Raw genomic sequence first — 14118 nt, 5'->3', positions numbered from 1 at the left:
CCTCTTCCCTTCAGCCAAGTTAAACTTCATGCTTTATTTCCCACAGAGTGTCACAGAGCTGTACAGAATCCCAGCCCAAGTGGTCCTTCTGCCCTAAGCTAAAAAACAGAGGTGCTAATTAGGTTTTCACTCTTTGGTTCTCCACTGGCCACTGGAAGCTCTAGGGCCCCCTTTATGTCTCTCATTGAACCACAAACCAGCAAGGACCTGATTATGCAGTGTCTGTCCTTTTAGACTCAAGTGACAATGATAGCCTGACCTCAGAGAGAAGTGAGAAGCCCCAGCCTCATCCTCCAAGCAACCAGATTTATTCATGGAGTGTGGCGGACAGTATTGGAGTAAGACATTGAGCCCTTTGGTTATATTCCTGGAACACTCTGGACTGGACCCACAGGGTCCTTTATCTCCCACTGAACAAGCTCCTATATATAGCCCACTATGTCTACATGGGAGAAGTGTCTTGGGCAGATGATTCTAATAATCCTCCTCCCGGAACCTCTGGGCTCGTGCCTTGTAGCCTCCCTCCCCTTTCCAGCTCTGACACTGTGCTATCCTAGAGTTCTCTATCCTGCTGTGTCCAGGTCAAAACTATTGGAGAAACCTGGTGTAATCAAAAGGACTGCAGTTTAAGTACCAACTCCTACTCATGCTTCCTGGCCTCAGTATCATCATCCGTACTATGGAGACAACAACATCTCCATCAATGAAATAATGACGGCAGAGTCTAGCATGGCGCACGGCTCATAAGTTTATTCTCATGTTTGCTCTCCACACAGAGGAGTGCTCTCTGGCAGTGGTGATTGTGTCATTTCTGTGGCTAAAGTGGGGTCTGGAGGCATCACAACACCAGCAACTGGAGACTCCCCAGCCTCGAGAGGTTGCAGACAGGTCAGTCAAGAATCCAGGGCATCCATGCATTTTTCTGACCTCATCTTGGAACTTGAGGCTGGAGAATAAATGGACCTTCAAAGCAACAAACCCAGGGATCTTGGAGAACCCACTGATGGAGTTCCTGGGTATCCCAGGCCCTGGAGCTTTGAGGGAGGCAGTGGGGAGCTGGTGGGTAGCCCTGACCTGACCTCAGAACCTCAGCTGGCCGCCCCTGGGCAAGCTCCTTCCTGTCACTGGGACTCCTTTTTCTTGTCTTTAAAACAAGGGGCTTTAGGGCCATCTGCGGCTCTGCCTTCACCTCTTACTATATTGAAGCTGAACTCGTCATTGTTCCCTGAAACCTCAAAGGCTCCCTGAATTTCTCATCTCCATAGATGGCATTGCTATTCACCCACTGCCCCAGCTACAGACCTGGCTGCCATTACTGCCCTCCCTCCTCCCCACCGCTCAGCCAGCCAGGTGGATGCTACCTCCTAAATGTATCTTTATTGGGTCTGGTCCTCTCCATCCCCTTGCCTTTCCCCTGGCCCAGGCCATCTGGGTGGCTGCAAAAGCTTATTCATCAGGCTCCCTGCCCCTAAGGAGCCCCCAATCGCTCCCCTCTGACTTATCTTAGCCTGCTGGGGACTTCTCTTACAAACATAAAACCCTCCTACTTCCAACTCCACAGTGGCACTGCCGCCCCCATGGTGAGCCCCCAAGTGCTTACCACGGGCTGCAGGGAGGGCTTTGCATGGTCCAGTCCCCACCTACCTTTTAGGCTCAGCTCACACTTTGCTCTCCTTCCTCCTCCTACTCTCCAGCCACCCTGACCTTCTCCTGGAACTTGAGATGGTCGTTCGTGCCTCAGCGGCTCTGTGTCGGTCGCCTTCTGTTTGAGACTTCCCCACCCCGACCCCTTCCCCCACCTTGTGTGCAGTGGGTCTGAATGTAAATCTCCCTTCTTCAGGGATGTGGTCCCTGATCCCCCCCTAACCAGTCAGCCCCTTCCACTGTGTCCTCCCCTGCTGCTCTGCACGTTTCCATGGTAACCTGGGCCACTGGTCACGGCCTCCTTCCAGCTCCACTGCCCCCTCTGGACCGTGAGCTCCACGAGAGCAGGACTGCGTCAGGCTCATTCGGCACCAAAGCAGCCCAGCCTAGGGCTGCCATCGCAACACAACCTTGTATTGGAGGTGTGGCCGACAGCAATCATATCCTTTCCAGGTGAAGGATGACCAGCAGCCATGTGCCCAGCTCAGCTTACATTTATTGGAAACTGCTTACCCAGCACTCCACAAAGGAGCTTACAGTGGGGTGACACTTAGGACTCCTATGGCCTAATCCTGGGATTAGCACAGGCCCATGGGCTGGTGGGCAGAGGGAGGGGTGGGACCGGGGATGATGGGAGGGACGCTGAAGACCCAGGAAGAAGGAACCAGTGGGTCACTACAGATGCTTCAGTTTGGCAGGGAGCTGTGCTGTGGGCTTGTGTGCAGGCCTTTCTCTTGGCCCTGGGGTGGATGTGTGCGTGTGTGTGCGTGCACACGCGCTCACGGGTGTCGTGTGAGTGGTGGGTGGAGGGAGGACAACTGAACAGTTGGCATTAGGCATTCTTTATCTTTTCCTTCACTTTTTGAGGCTCAAACTGGATCAGTCGCAGAATTTCCTTATTGGCCAGGGTCCCCTCGATGAATTCTTTCTCCGTAAGTTTATCTGTGCATTGGGAAAAAATATATACATACATAAAACAGCCAGGATTGATAGCCAAGCAAGCTGCGATGAGGCTGACATCCAGCCCGTATCCCCATTGTGAATGTATCTATTATGAAAATATTGAATATTCAGTGGCCCTGAGTATTCAATATTCTCCCACCCTAATCCAGATACCCACCTCCTTTCCCATGACCCCTTGGAGCTTCCTGGGGACCAGCAAAAGGAGGTGAATGACTGGCACTGGAGGGGGGCCCCGAGATGCCAATCTTGTGCTATGTGCCTCTTCCGATCGGCCGGTGCCCCTGCCTTGCTGGCTATTAAATACTTCAATAATGAATAACTATTAATTGTTATTCTATTTTCTGTATTAGCTCGTTTCTAAGATCAAGTTCAGGAGGAGCTTCTGGGGGTCTGAGCATAGCAAAACAATCTGGGTGACAGCCCAGAGTCTCAGCTGAGAAGCAGGGAACAACGTCCCCACAGACATAGGAGTGAGAGGTGAGGGGCCCAATGACATCATGCCAGGGGGAGTGTGGCTTGCAGAGAGGTCCCTTTGGCATCTGTAGCACACAGGCAGCCCCATGATTCCTGGCTGACAACTCCGCCACGACCCCTTCCTATGCATCCATCCCTGCATCCCCCAGTCTCATCTGCCTCCTTATTTGGGATCAGGACTGAGATAGCCTTGTTGCAGCCACACCCGGTTTTCTGGTGTTTTTATCAGGTGGTTTACTGTATTCAGATCAGTCCAGTTAAATGCATGGTCCTGAGCCTAGATGCTACTGTGCTTGGAGCCAAGGTCCCTGCAGGGAGCGGAGGTGGGGTGTACAATAGAAGAGCGTGAGATGAAGTCCCTCCCTGGGAAACTGTTGATCTGGCGGGGAAGGCAGTCACACACAGAAATACCTCTTGCGTGAGACAGCTGCTCCTTTCTGTTGTATGTTCATAGTGCCTAGCACAGTGTCCTTGCTCAACAAAGCTTTGCTGAACTGGATGTGATTTCTGACTTATGCTCCGGGCGTTTCTGGATACCCTTAATCCCTTCTGGGTTAGGATCCAGGATGGCTTCCTGCACAAGTCTTGGGTTTTAACATCCCAGCCACCCCACAGAGAGCTCGAAACTCCCACCATCAAAGCCTGACTCTGCCGTGAGGCATTGTTTCCAGATGGGCCATGTGGAAACACGTAGAGCATGTCATGAACAGGAGTAACACGTCAGCCTCTGACATCATGCCCTCCTGGGGTGTTCACTGGGGCGGTTTCCAGTGAACACCCCAGGAGCAGAACACAGGGCTCGACACATGAACAGACCCAGAGGGAGGTCAGGAAGCCAATTAAGGAGCCAGTGGGCGAAGTGCTGAAAGAAGCCATCTTGGCAGCCAATGTCTGTGCAAGGAGGAGAAAGTGCTCAAAGGAGAGGTGCCAATCAGGGCTGATGACGGAAAGGTGGGTAAAGTACCAAGGCCTGAATTTAAGGAGGCACTCACTTTCAGGTCCTGTGAGTGCACTGTTGATCCCTGAGAATAAGCGCCTCCTTAAATTCTGTGTCCTACGTCCCTCCTACCCCAATGACCTTCGTGCTTCTCTTATTTCATTATTTGTTGGCAGATTAGGAGGGGCAGGATCATTTCTCTCTTCCCTTATTTAGCATCCTGCTCAGGTTTTTCTTCTTGACCCTGGTAGGAGACTGCCCCCAGAGGTCACCAAAGGGGTTAACACAGGACCCTTGGATGTGTTTGGGCCACGCTGTGTTTTATCAATTGAGACACACTGCATTTTTAAAATCTCCGTGGCTGGCTTCTCTTAAAAAAAAAATCAGATGATGTCTCAACCACGGGTTCCATATTCCCACATGGAACATGCTGGAAGCCATCAGACCCGAGGTGCACCCTGTGCTGTTTGCCAATCCGCACTGCTTATAGATTACTGTCCACATGACTTGTTTTCATCATTCCTGCCCCTCCAGCCACATGTGTTTGCAGCCCCAGCCTAATACCAGCTCCTTTACCGCATCCTTCTTGTGTTGGCCATGAGCATCACAGACACACAGCCCCAGCAGCCGAGGGCTGGAGTCCATCACTGCCTACAATGCAAGATCACGCTTCCTGAGGACTGCTTCCTGCCACTGACTGACAGGGGCACCGAGGACACCCCATCGACTCTGTCAACACTTCCTCAGAATGCACTGTCTCAGGCATTACTTACCTAACCTTCCTTTCTTGCCTAACCTTCCTTCCTTCCCCTCTCTCCCTGCCAGGGGTCAGATCTTCTTGGCTGTCTGATGGCTTTCCCAGCCTTCTCTCGATCCCTGCCTGTTTTCCTTCATCAGCCTTTCCTCCCATAAGTCTCTTGCAATCTCATTTAAATCTAATCCTATCTTGGTGGTGGTTCTCAGAGGACCCAAACCAACTTCCCAAAGTAAAACCATAGCAATTTAGATCCCACTGACTTGGGACTTGAAATTAATTCAAAGGTAGGGTGAGCTGAAGTTTGCTCTTGTTCTAATTGTACAGAAAACAGTTTTGGCTCCCGCTCACCCTTAAGGCCATTCCCCTGTCGAACCCTTCAGACAGCTCTAAAAATATACAGTGGAATGAGGTGTCCCCGTCCTGCCTGGACACTGTGACTCGGAAGAATAAATCTTGTTGGGGTTTCCAGGGAATAGCCCATGGTTGAAAAATCAAAAGCAATGAAGGAAAAGGAATTCACCATCATCACTCTTTCCGAAGTACTTCCAGATCTTCTCAGCTCGCTTTTCCGGCGTGTTCTCATCCTCTGGAAGGAGCTTCACGTCCTCGGGAGTGATCATTTTGAAAATAGCCTGTACCAAACAGAAAGAAAGAACTCGTTAGGAGGAACTTTAAGCGGTTGGCAACCCCGGAAAATCCACATCTTACACTGTACACAAAAATCTACTCAAAATGGATTAAAGACTCAAACATAAGACCTCAGACTGTCAAACTGCTGGAGGAAAATAGGGGAAAAGCTTCTTGATGCTGGTCTTGATAATTTTTTGGGTATGACACCAAAAGCGCAGGCAACATAAACCAAAATGAACAAGCGGGATGACATCACACTAAAGAGCTTCTCCACGTCAGAGAAAACAATGAACAAAATCAAATGGTAACTTATGGAATGGGGGAAAACATCTGCAAACCAGGTATCTTATAAGGAGTTAATATCAAAAATACATAAGGGGCCAGGTGCGGTGGCTCATGTCTGTCATCCCAGCGCTTTGGAAGGACGAGGCAGGAGGATCACTTGAGGGCAGGAATTTGAGACCAGCCTGGGCAACAAAGTGAGACTCCATCTCTATAAGAGAAAATTAATTAGCAGAGGTGGTAGGCATGCCTACAGTCCCAGCTACACGGGAGGATGAGGATTGCTTGAGCCCAGGAGTTCTAGGCTGCAGTGAGCCGTTTTTGCACCTTTGAACTCTAGCCTAGGTGACAGAGCAAGACCCTGTCTCTATATATAATATACACATTGTATATAATATATAAGGAACTCCTACAACTCAATAGCAAAAGAACAAATAACACAATTGAAAAATGGGCAAAGGAGGCTGGGCACCGTGGCTCACGCCTGTAAATCCCAGCACTTTGGGAGGCTGAGGCGGGTGGATCACCTGAGGTAAGGAGTTCAAGACCAGCCTGGCCAACACGGTGAAACCCCGTCTTTATTAAAGACACAAAATTAGCTGGGTGTGGTGGTGCATGCCTGTAGTCCCAGCTACTCGGGAGGCTGAGGCAGGAGAATTGCTTGAACCTGGGAGGCGGAGGTTGCAGTGAGCCAAGATCACGCCATTGCACTCCAGCCTGGGTGACAAGAGCAAAACTCTATCTAAAAAAAAAAAAAAAAAAAAAAAAGAGAGAAAGAAAGAAAATGGGCAAAGGACCCAAACAGACATTTCTCCAAAGAAGACGTACAAGTGGCCAGCAAGTATCAAGAAACCCATCACTGATCACCAGGGAAACATAAATCAATACCACAATGAGATATCACCTCACGCCTGTTAGAATGGCTGTAATAAAAAAAGACAAGAAATAACAGGCGTTGGCAAGGGTGTGGTGACAAGGGAACCCTGGTCCACTGTTGCTGGGAATGTAAAATGGTACAAATATTATGGAAGACACATCAGGGACTTTGGGTCACCTCCATCACGATGTCCCTCTCAGTGCCCGACCAGCCCGTGGGAGCAGATGGCAGTTATAATACAGATGTACAGGCCCCCACCTGATCTACTGAATCAAAATTCCTGGGCGTAGGACCTGGGCATCTGTATTTTTGAGGCCCTCATAAGGGACAGGGAATTCAGGGAAGAGACAAAGAAGCCTTTCGCTTCTTATTTTGTACCTTTCTGTACTGTGATTTTCTAACTATGTAAACATATTAACTTCACTTATTTAAAAAAATGAAAATAAGAAAGAAAAAGCTTCCTGATGCAAATATGACGGCAGTCCTGAGGTTGGAGTTTGGGAATCACTACCTCAGACCCTACTGCCTACAGGTTTTAGAAGAGTAAACCTCTTCCTCTGGATTCATACTGTACCTCAGTTGCTCAGTAAGACTGACTTATGGCAATAACGGCTAACATTTGTTGAGTACTTAATAGGTGTCACTCTCTTTTCTTCTTTTTTTTTCTTTTTTTCTTTTTCCAGACGGGGTCTTGCTCTGTCACCCAGGCTAGAGTGCAGTGGTGCAATCATGGCTCACTGCAGCCTCGACATGCTGGGCTCAAGCAATCCTCCCACTTCGGCCTCCTGAGTAGCTGGGACTATGGTGCGCACCACCATGCTCAGCAAGTTCCTTTGAATTTTTTGTAGAGACAGGGTCTCACTATGTTGCCCAGACTGGTCTCAAACTCCTGAGCTCAAGCAATCCTTTCACCTTGGCCCCACAAAGTGCTGGGATTACTGCCTGGCCTAGGTGTCACTTTTCTAAACATTTTTTACACCTAGTCTTCACAATAACCGTATGAAGAAGGTATGATTGGCCCCATTTTATGGATGAAAAAACTGAGACAACTAACTTGCTGGAAGTCACCCAGCTAGAAGGAGAAGAGTGGAGATTTGAATCCAGGCATTTTGATTCTAGAATTGGTATCCTTGTGTTACGCTATAGCCCACTCACCTCCTTATCACTGGAAGGTCTTGGAGAGCGTTGGGCAAGGCTGGGGGGGAGGGAGAGGCATCAGCAAGAACTTTTCAGAGGTCTTCCCATGGTACAGCAAGACCCTCATTTAACCTTCTGCTCAAGGACGGATTCAGCGAAAGGCTTAGCTTTGGGCTCAAGGATCCCATCCTTCTCACCTCCCTCCCCTCTAATAAAGCAGTTGGTTATGCAAAGTAGGGAAAGCATGAAGTGCCCCCAGACCTGTGAGATCAGGGAAAGGGACAAGGGGGCTCCATGCACCCTTCCAGCTCCAAGTTTCTAGGATTCCACTGGCTCAGGAACACCAGCGCCAGCTGGGTCCTGAAGGGACACCCAAGGTTGTAGGTCCTTGGATGCTGAGGGCAGGCAGGTATGTTGGGTGGCAGTTGGGAGGTTACTGGCTCTGGCCAGAGCCTTCTGCCTCCCTGGAGACACTTGTGAGCAGGGCAGGCAGGGGCAATAATGGCTGTGAAATTATCCTGGAGGGAAGGTCGATAGCTTTGAGAAGTTCCCCTTCAGCCTCCTAGTGCTGGAAAAAGGAGCAAGGAGACCAAAGCCAGCAGCCCAGGGCAGCGGCCTCACTGGCAGCACTCAGAGCTCTGAGCTGGACGCAAGTGTAGGTGGTTCCTACACTCCTATCCATCTGTGCAGGGCCTTGGGTACCATGTACAGGTGTGCCAGCCAGAAGCTGGGAGTGACTGCCTGCCCACCCCACTTCCAACACAGAGGGACAGACCTTCAGGGCCTCGGGAGAGGCTGCAAAAATAATCAAATCCTCACCCTGGGCCCAGGAAGGTAAAATGGTTTTCCCACAGCAACACCGCTAGTTGGAGTCAGAGCTGGGACTAGAACGCTTCACTTGTGACTCCCCCAGTCAGTGCTCTGCCCATGAACTTGTAATCTGGTGAACCGTAGAGCCTTCTGCCACCTTGTACAGCCCCAGCCATTGATGGCCTCTCCCTTCCTCCCTTTCCTTTCTTCTTTCTTCCTTTCTCTCCTCCTTTCCTGCCCCTTGCTTCCCCCTCCTTCCTTCCTGACTTCCACCTTCTCTCTCTCCCTCCCTCATTTCCCCCTCCTCCCTTTCCTCCTACTTTTCTTCAAGGAGTATCCATTTGTAGGCTTCTGCTGGGCCCCACATTGTTTATGTGGCTCTGAAGACTTAGTCCCTGTCCCAGGCAAGAGACCCCACAGCCAATTCGAGGGAGCTTTCTCTGCAGGCTGTGCCAAGATAACAATGAGGGAGACACATGCCTGCCGGAACGTGAGGCCTGAGCTGCGCACTGAGGATAAGCCCATGGACCACAAGCTGCACGCTTTGCTGTTTTATTTATGGTTTCTGCTAATAAGGGTGGAAAATTTTTGTGCATTTGTAATCATGCAAATGAAGGCATGATTACAAATGCATAACATCTGAACAACAGTCTCTACTAACAGGAATGGAATTAGAATAATAAAGCAAGTGGCAGGGGCAGGGGGATTGAAAAAGAATAAGTAAAAAAAAAAATAAATCAAATGAAGGAAATTAGAACTGGTATAATAGGAGAGAAATGGAAACAACCTAATGTCCAAAAACATAGGAATGTTCAATAATTTCCACATTTCCATAAGCCAGAATTCCAAGCAGCTATTAAAAGCGTTCTGGAAGAGATTGGGTGCAGAAGTTCACTCCTGTAATCCCAGCACTTTGGGAGGCCGAGGTGGGCAGATCACCTGAGGTCAGGAGTTTGAGACCAGCCTGGCCAGCATGGCGAAACCCTGTCTCTACTAAAATATGAAAATTAGACGGGCGTGGTGGCGGGTGCCTGTAATCCCAGCTACTTGCGAGGGTGAGGCAGGAGAACTGCTCAAACCTGGGAGGTAGAAGTGGCAGTGAGCTGAGATCACGCCACTGCACTCCAGCCTGGGCGACAAGAGTGAAACTGTCTGAACAACAACAAAAAACTGTTTTGGAAGAATATGTAATGATATGGAAAGCACTCATGATAAAAGAGTAACTGAAAAATGTATGATAAAAATCGTATGTGAGTATGTCATAGCTTTAACATTGTTTAAAAATTATATACGTAAAACACTGAAAAGGTATATACCGATATACTAAGAAAAGTTTTCCTTGGATGAGGCAATTTTTAATCTCTTTTGCCTAGGCTTCTAAATTTCATGAGTTACTTATACATTAGATAAAACATTTTCAAGACACCTACGAGGTTGGTGGAAAAGTAATTGTGGTTTTTGCCATTACTTTCACAAAAAGGATCTGACACGAGGACAGTATGGACGGGGGAGAAGGTGTGTTGGGAACCATGTGGAAGCGTGTACGCCTCACAGGGAACCTGTCAGGAGCTGGGGAGCCACGCCGTGCATGGCAAGTGCAGGCTCAAGGGTGGTACAGGCGATCTGCCCCAAGCTGGGGAGAACATGAGAACTAGAACTCAGAGTTCATGTCCCCAACTTTGACCTCTTTCTACTTTATATTTGAAGCATAGTGTGTTTAGAATGAATAGCGATTCAAGTTGAATGTGTACTGCCGAAAATTTCAAAGGGTATTTTAATAAAGGAAGGAAGAAACAAAGGATGGAGAGAAAGAAAAAAATGTAAATATAGTCATGTGTCGCTCAAAGACAGGAATACATTCCAAGAAACACATCTTTAGGCAATTTCCATGTGGGAACGTCATAGACAGTCCTCGCACAAACCCAGATGGTACAGCCTACTACATCCCTGGGCTCCATGGTCCAGCCTTTTGCTCCTATGCTACAAACCTGTGCAGCATGTGACTGTCCTGAGTGCCGCAGGCAGTTGTCACACGATGGTAAGTATCTGCACATCTAAACATAGCTAAACATGTGGTAAAAATACAGTATAAAGATAAAAAATGGGCCAGGCACTGTGGCTCATGCCTGTAAATCCCAGCACTTTGGGAGGCTGAGGTGGGTGGATTGCCTGAGGTCAGGAGTTCGAGACCAGCCTGACCAACATGGTGAAACCCCATCTCTACTAAAAATACAAAAATTAGCCGGGCGTGGTGGTGTGCGCCTGTAATCCCAGCTACTTGGGAGGCTGAGGCAGGAGAATTGCTTGAACCCGGGAGGCAGATGTTGCAGTGAGCCAAGATTGCGCCATTGCACTCCAGCTCTGGGTCACGGAGTGAGACTATCTCAAACAACAACAACAACAACAAAACACAAAGATACAAAATGGTAGAGCTGTCTAGGGCACTTACCATGAGTGGAGCTTGCAGGATTGGGAGTTGCTCTGGGTGAGTCAGTGAGCGAGTAGCGAGTGAATGTGAAGAACTAGGACATTACCGTACACTACTGCAGACTTTATAGATACACTTAGACTACACTAAACGCATTTAAAAAATAAAGTAACTGTGCTATGACATCACTAGGCAATAGGAATTTTTCAGCTCCATTACAAGCTTATGGGACCACAGTGGTATATATGGTCCATACATGACCCAAACATCGTGAAGCAAAGCATAACATGGATGTATTAAGAAACATTCAGATTCTGTTTCAGGAAGACAACGAAGCTGTGGGTAAGTGCCCACCCGTCTATCAATATCAGCCTCTTGGAGCACCAGGCTCTCAGAGCCAGTGGCCTGAATCCCCCGCTCCACCCACAGCTCCACTCACTCTGCAGCAAGGGGCCCCCAGCCCCAAGTGACCGCGGCTCCGCCCAGCCAGAAGGGGAGAGGGGAGACTGACCATGACGATCTCCAGCACTTCATTCTTGCTGATGGTCCCGTTACCGTCCACGTCGTAGAGGGAGAAGGCCCACTCCAGCTTCTGGTTGGTCTTGCCCGCGGTGGTCATGTGCAGGGCGATGACGTACTCCTTGAAGTCCAGGGTGCCGTCGAGGTTGGAATCGAAACTGCGGAACACATGCTGGGCGTAGGCCTTGGGGTCGGTGTCGGGGAAGAACTTGGCGTAGATGCTCTGGAACTGCTGCTGGGTGATGCGGCCGCTGGGGCAGTCCTTCAGGAAGGACTGGTACCAGGAGGACAGCTCCTCCTCTGAGAACTTGGTGTTCAGCTGCAGCTCCTCCAGGATCTCCTTGGACAGGGCCCCACTTTTGCTGTTCCCCATGGGTGAGGAAGAGTGGGCAGCGGCTGCGGAGTCGCTGGGTGGGTGGGACGTGCGTGGTCCCCTGGCCGCAGGCTGGCGCTCAGGGCTGGTGTGAGCTGAAGATGGAGAGACTGGTGGCTTAGGAGGATTTGCGACCGGTTCTTCGCAATCCTTGAAGGGAGGAGGGGCCCAGGAGCTTTGTAGAGGTGGGGGGGGGGATGCTCCCAGAACCCTACGGAGATTAAAATAAAGAGCCCAGGGCAGGCAGGCAATTCATCTCGGCCTCCTGGGAGGAGACTAGAACAGGACAGGAAGTTGGAACCTTCAGAGCTGGGGCCTCCTGCACCCCCAGCCCCAGCCCTCTAACGGCAGCCACGTTCCCTATTTCTCTTCCTCACTAACTCTGAGCATCTCAGGGCAGGGCTGGCATCTCACATCAAGCCCTAGAATGCAGTGGTTAGGAGCACAGGCTCTGGGGCCAGCATGGGTTCAAGTCCCAGCTTGGCTACTTAACTAGCTGTGTGGCCCCAGGCATGTTTCTTCACCTCTTTCCACCTGGGACACTCTTCTAACCCTTCACTGCAGTCACGTCTCCGCTTAAATGTCACCTGCTCAGCCAGGCCTATACTGACCCTCTATCTATAATAGCACACCCCCCACCGTCTTCAGCACGCCCCATGTCCCCTCACTGGAATGAAAGCTCTAGGAAGGACAGGATTTTGTCTGTGTTGTTCCCAGATGCATTTCCATTTCCAGAACCTGATAGGCTTGGGCCCCCATTAAGCCTTTCTTGAATAAATGGGCATCATAGCATCTACCACACTGTCATTGTGAGGCTGATGTGAGTCAATATGGGCGACACACTTAGAACCTGGCACACGGCTGGCTAATGCTAAACACTCATTTTGTTATTGCCCATCAGTCACAGGGAGTGAAGGTGAACTGCCTGCAGGGACCAACAGGGGGCAGCCAGGCCTGTGTCACCTCGGGAAGGGGCTGCCAGCAAACGTGGTCACATGGGAACGTGAGTTTTTTTTTTTTTTTTTTTTAATTAGTCAAGAGAAATCCAGAAATCAGAATTTTCGATGCAATTTCCACACTTTTCAACTTTGGCAATTAATTTGCAATTTAAAAAACATGGCTGGGCGCGATGGCTCACGCCTGTATTCCCAGCACTTTGGGAGACCGAGCGGGGTGGATCAGTAGGTCAGGAGTTTGAGACCAGCCTGGCCAACATGGTGAAACCCTGTCTCTACTAAAAATACAAAAAATTAGTGGGGCGTGGTGGCGGGTGCCTGTGATCCCAGCTACTTGGGAGGCTGAGGCAGGAAAATTGCTTGAACCTGGGAGGCAGAGGTTGCAGTGAGCCGAGATCGCACTCTTGCACTCCAGCCTGGGCGACAGTGCAAGACTCCGTCTCAAAAAAACAAAAGAACAACACAACAACAAAAACAAAAACAAAATCATAAAACATGATATGGGCCAAACAAAATCTATCTGCGGCTCCATGGCAGGCTGCAGGGTGTCCATCTGCAGCGGACTTGGAGTAAGCAGGCAAGAAAACGTGTTTGCTGAGTGAATGGGTAAATAACTGAGTGATCAGAGACAGGGAGCTGTGCCAAGGCGGGCTTCGCGTCCCTGCAGCGCAGCGGGGAGTATCAAGCATGAGGAAGCACCCTAGTGAGGACGCTGCACACCTGGATTCTTGTCACCCAGAGGGAAGGGAGGGTGGGCATGCACTTTCCTTAGCGGCGCGCAGTGCTCGAGGGGACACACTCAGAACCCCAGCCTTGCCACTGTGGATAGAGAGTTCTTTTTTTGCCCTGGGGTACGAAGTATGAAGAATAAACCCCACAGTCTCTAGGCAGGTAAAGTGGTTTTTGTTTTTTTTAGACAGTCTCTCTCTGTTGCCCAGGCTGGAGTACAGTTGCGCAATCTTGGCTTACTGCAACCTCCGCCTCTTCGTTTCAAGCAATTCTCCTGTCTCAGTCCCCTGAGAATCTGGGACTACAGGTGTCTGTCACTAGGCCCAGCTAATTTTTTTTTTTTTTTTTTTTTTTTTTTTTTTTGTATTTTTAGTAGGATTGAGGTTTCACCATATTGGTCAGGCTGGTCTCGCAAACTCCTGACCTCAGGTGATCCGCCTGCCTTGCATCTCAAAGTGTAAAGTAGGGATTTTAGCCTACTTACTAACAGGCTAGTGGCAGCGGAAGGTAGGTCCCTGCTGCTGGGAGAAAGCCACCTGCCAGGCCCACCTGATATCACTCTGGAAGGAGCAAGAGGTTCGGGCACCGAGGGCAGACTCATC

At 49.8% G+C, this 14118-nt stretch overlaps 2 protein-coding genes across 2 annotated transcripts in view; both read right to left on the bottom strand.

Annotated features, from left to right (window-relative positions):
- The window catches only part of STX8 (syntaxin 8), a 691269-nt gene that overhangs the window by 640777 nt on the left and 36374 nt on the right, over positions 1 to 14118 (bottom strand). The window lies entirely within an intron of this gene.
- Positions 2123 to 12975, bottom strand: RCVRN (recoverin). Its single transcript, XM_050765513.1, has 3 exons — positions 11451 to 12975; positions 5296 to 5407; positions 2123 to 2586 (listed from the first exon to the last, which is right to left on the bottom strand). The coding sequence occupies exons 1-3, from the start codon at positions 11829 to 11831 to the stop codon at positions 2477 to 2479; spliced, it is 603 nt and encodes a 200-aa protein (XP_050621470.1). The 5' UTR covers positions 11832 to 12975; the 3' UTR covers positions 2123 to 2476.

Source organism: Macaca thibetana, chromosome 16 (genome assembly GCF_024542745.1).
Source record: "Macaca thibetana thibetana isolate TM-01 chromosome 16, ASM2454274v1, whole genome shotgun sequence".
NCBI classification, from domain to species: domain Eukaryota; kingdom Metazoa; phylum Chordata; class Mammalia; order Primates; family Cercopithecidae; genus Macaca; species Macaca thibetana.
The sequence above is the reverse complement of the archived record's forward strand: the minus strand, read 5'-3'. Positions and strand labels throughout refer to the sequence as shown.

Coding starts and splice junctions, on each gene's coding strand:
- RCVRN (XM_050765513.1), bottom strand. CDS start 11,831: ATGGGGAACAGCAAAAGTGGGGCCCTGTCCAAGGAGATCCTGGAGGAG. Junction 5,408..11,450: donor AAGTGCTGGAGATCGTCATG/GTCAGTCTCCCC, acceptor TGTTTGGTACAG/GCTATTTTCAAAATGATCAC. Junction 2,587..5,295: donor CTTCGGAAAGAGTGATGATG/GTGAATTCCTTT, acceptor CCCAATGCACAG/ATAAACTTACGGAGAAAGAA.